Source organism: Penaeus monodon, chromosome 20 (assembly GCF_015228065.2).
Source record: "Penaeus monodon isolate SGIC_2016 chromosome 20, NSTDA_Pmon_1, whole genome shotgun sequence".
NCBI classification, from domain to species: domain Eukaryota; kingdom Metazoa; phylum Arthropoda; class Malacostraca; order Decapoda; family Penaeidae; genus Penaeus; species Penaeus monodon.
Window position 1 is genome coordinate 6,612,089 of NC_051405.1, and position 907 is coordinate 6,612,995.

The 907-nt window shown below is 48.6% G+C and overlaps 1 protein-coding gene across 1 annotated transcript in view; it reads left to right on the forward strand.

Moving 5' to 3' along the window:
* LOC119586042 overlaps positions 1-907 on the forward strand; it is a gene marked incomplete in the record, with an annotated part of 11,688 nt that overhangs the window by 8,812 nt on the left and 1,969 nt on the right. Inside the window, 1 exon segment of the mRNA XM_037934746.1 lies at positions 598-902. Coding sequence (XP_037790674.1) covers positions 598-902 — 305 coding nt within the window.

A 907-nucleotide genomic window follows, 5' to 3' on the forward strand; every position in this document is an offset into this window, starting at 1 on the left:
CAAAGCCGAAAAAGTAATCGGTTCTGGTATCGTCACTGCCCCGCGACATTTTAGTGAAACCTTCAACGTTTTCGTTTCCTTTTCTGTAGAAATGTATTGGCAAAGTAACTCTCACTGACATACACCTACGCGTGCACAGTCAGGGAAATCCTTTAGACACACCTGATAGCATGACGGTCAAAAAGCACGAGGAAGACTATAAATAATTTAAAATCATTAGGTTGATAGAGAAGTCATTCTTGAGGCATCTTTGGTGTATTAGGGGATGTGGAGCTACTTTGTGAAGCTATCTACAATAGGCAGGGATACCGATACTCATTCGTCGGTAATGATAAATTCCATGTGCTATTGTATAGTATTAATTATCTTTCTGTATTAGCTTTGACAAGGAAGAAATTTGTCTATAAGGCTCCCTTGCTTTGTATTGGATTTATTAGTAATGACGACTAATGCAAATACGTTTTCTTGAACCTGAATAAAAGGCCAGCATGATCGTCTGACCCATAGATTTATTTGTTTCGCTATGCATTATTGCTTTCGCCGGAGTCGACTTTAACAGACTGCAGCTAATGATCCCGCGTCTCTCGCTCGTTTCAGGTGTCCCAAGGGTTCGCCATCCTGCGCCAGCACGTCCCCCAGGCGGCCCGCAAGAAGAAACTCAGCAAAGTGGAGACCCTTCGCTGCGCCGTGGAATACATCCGGAGTCTCCAGCTGCTCCTGGACGACCACCCTCTCCCGGCGCAGCCAGACACGGCCACCAGCGCCGCGGCGGCCGTCCACGCTCACCACCAGCAGCTGCATCACCAGGTGTTCCTGCAGCCTCACCACCACCATGCCTTAGAGCCGCATATCCTGAAGCTGCCGCTTGCGGATGAGACCTTCCAGTCTCCCAGCACGCTGAGGTGGG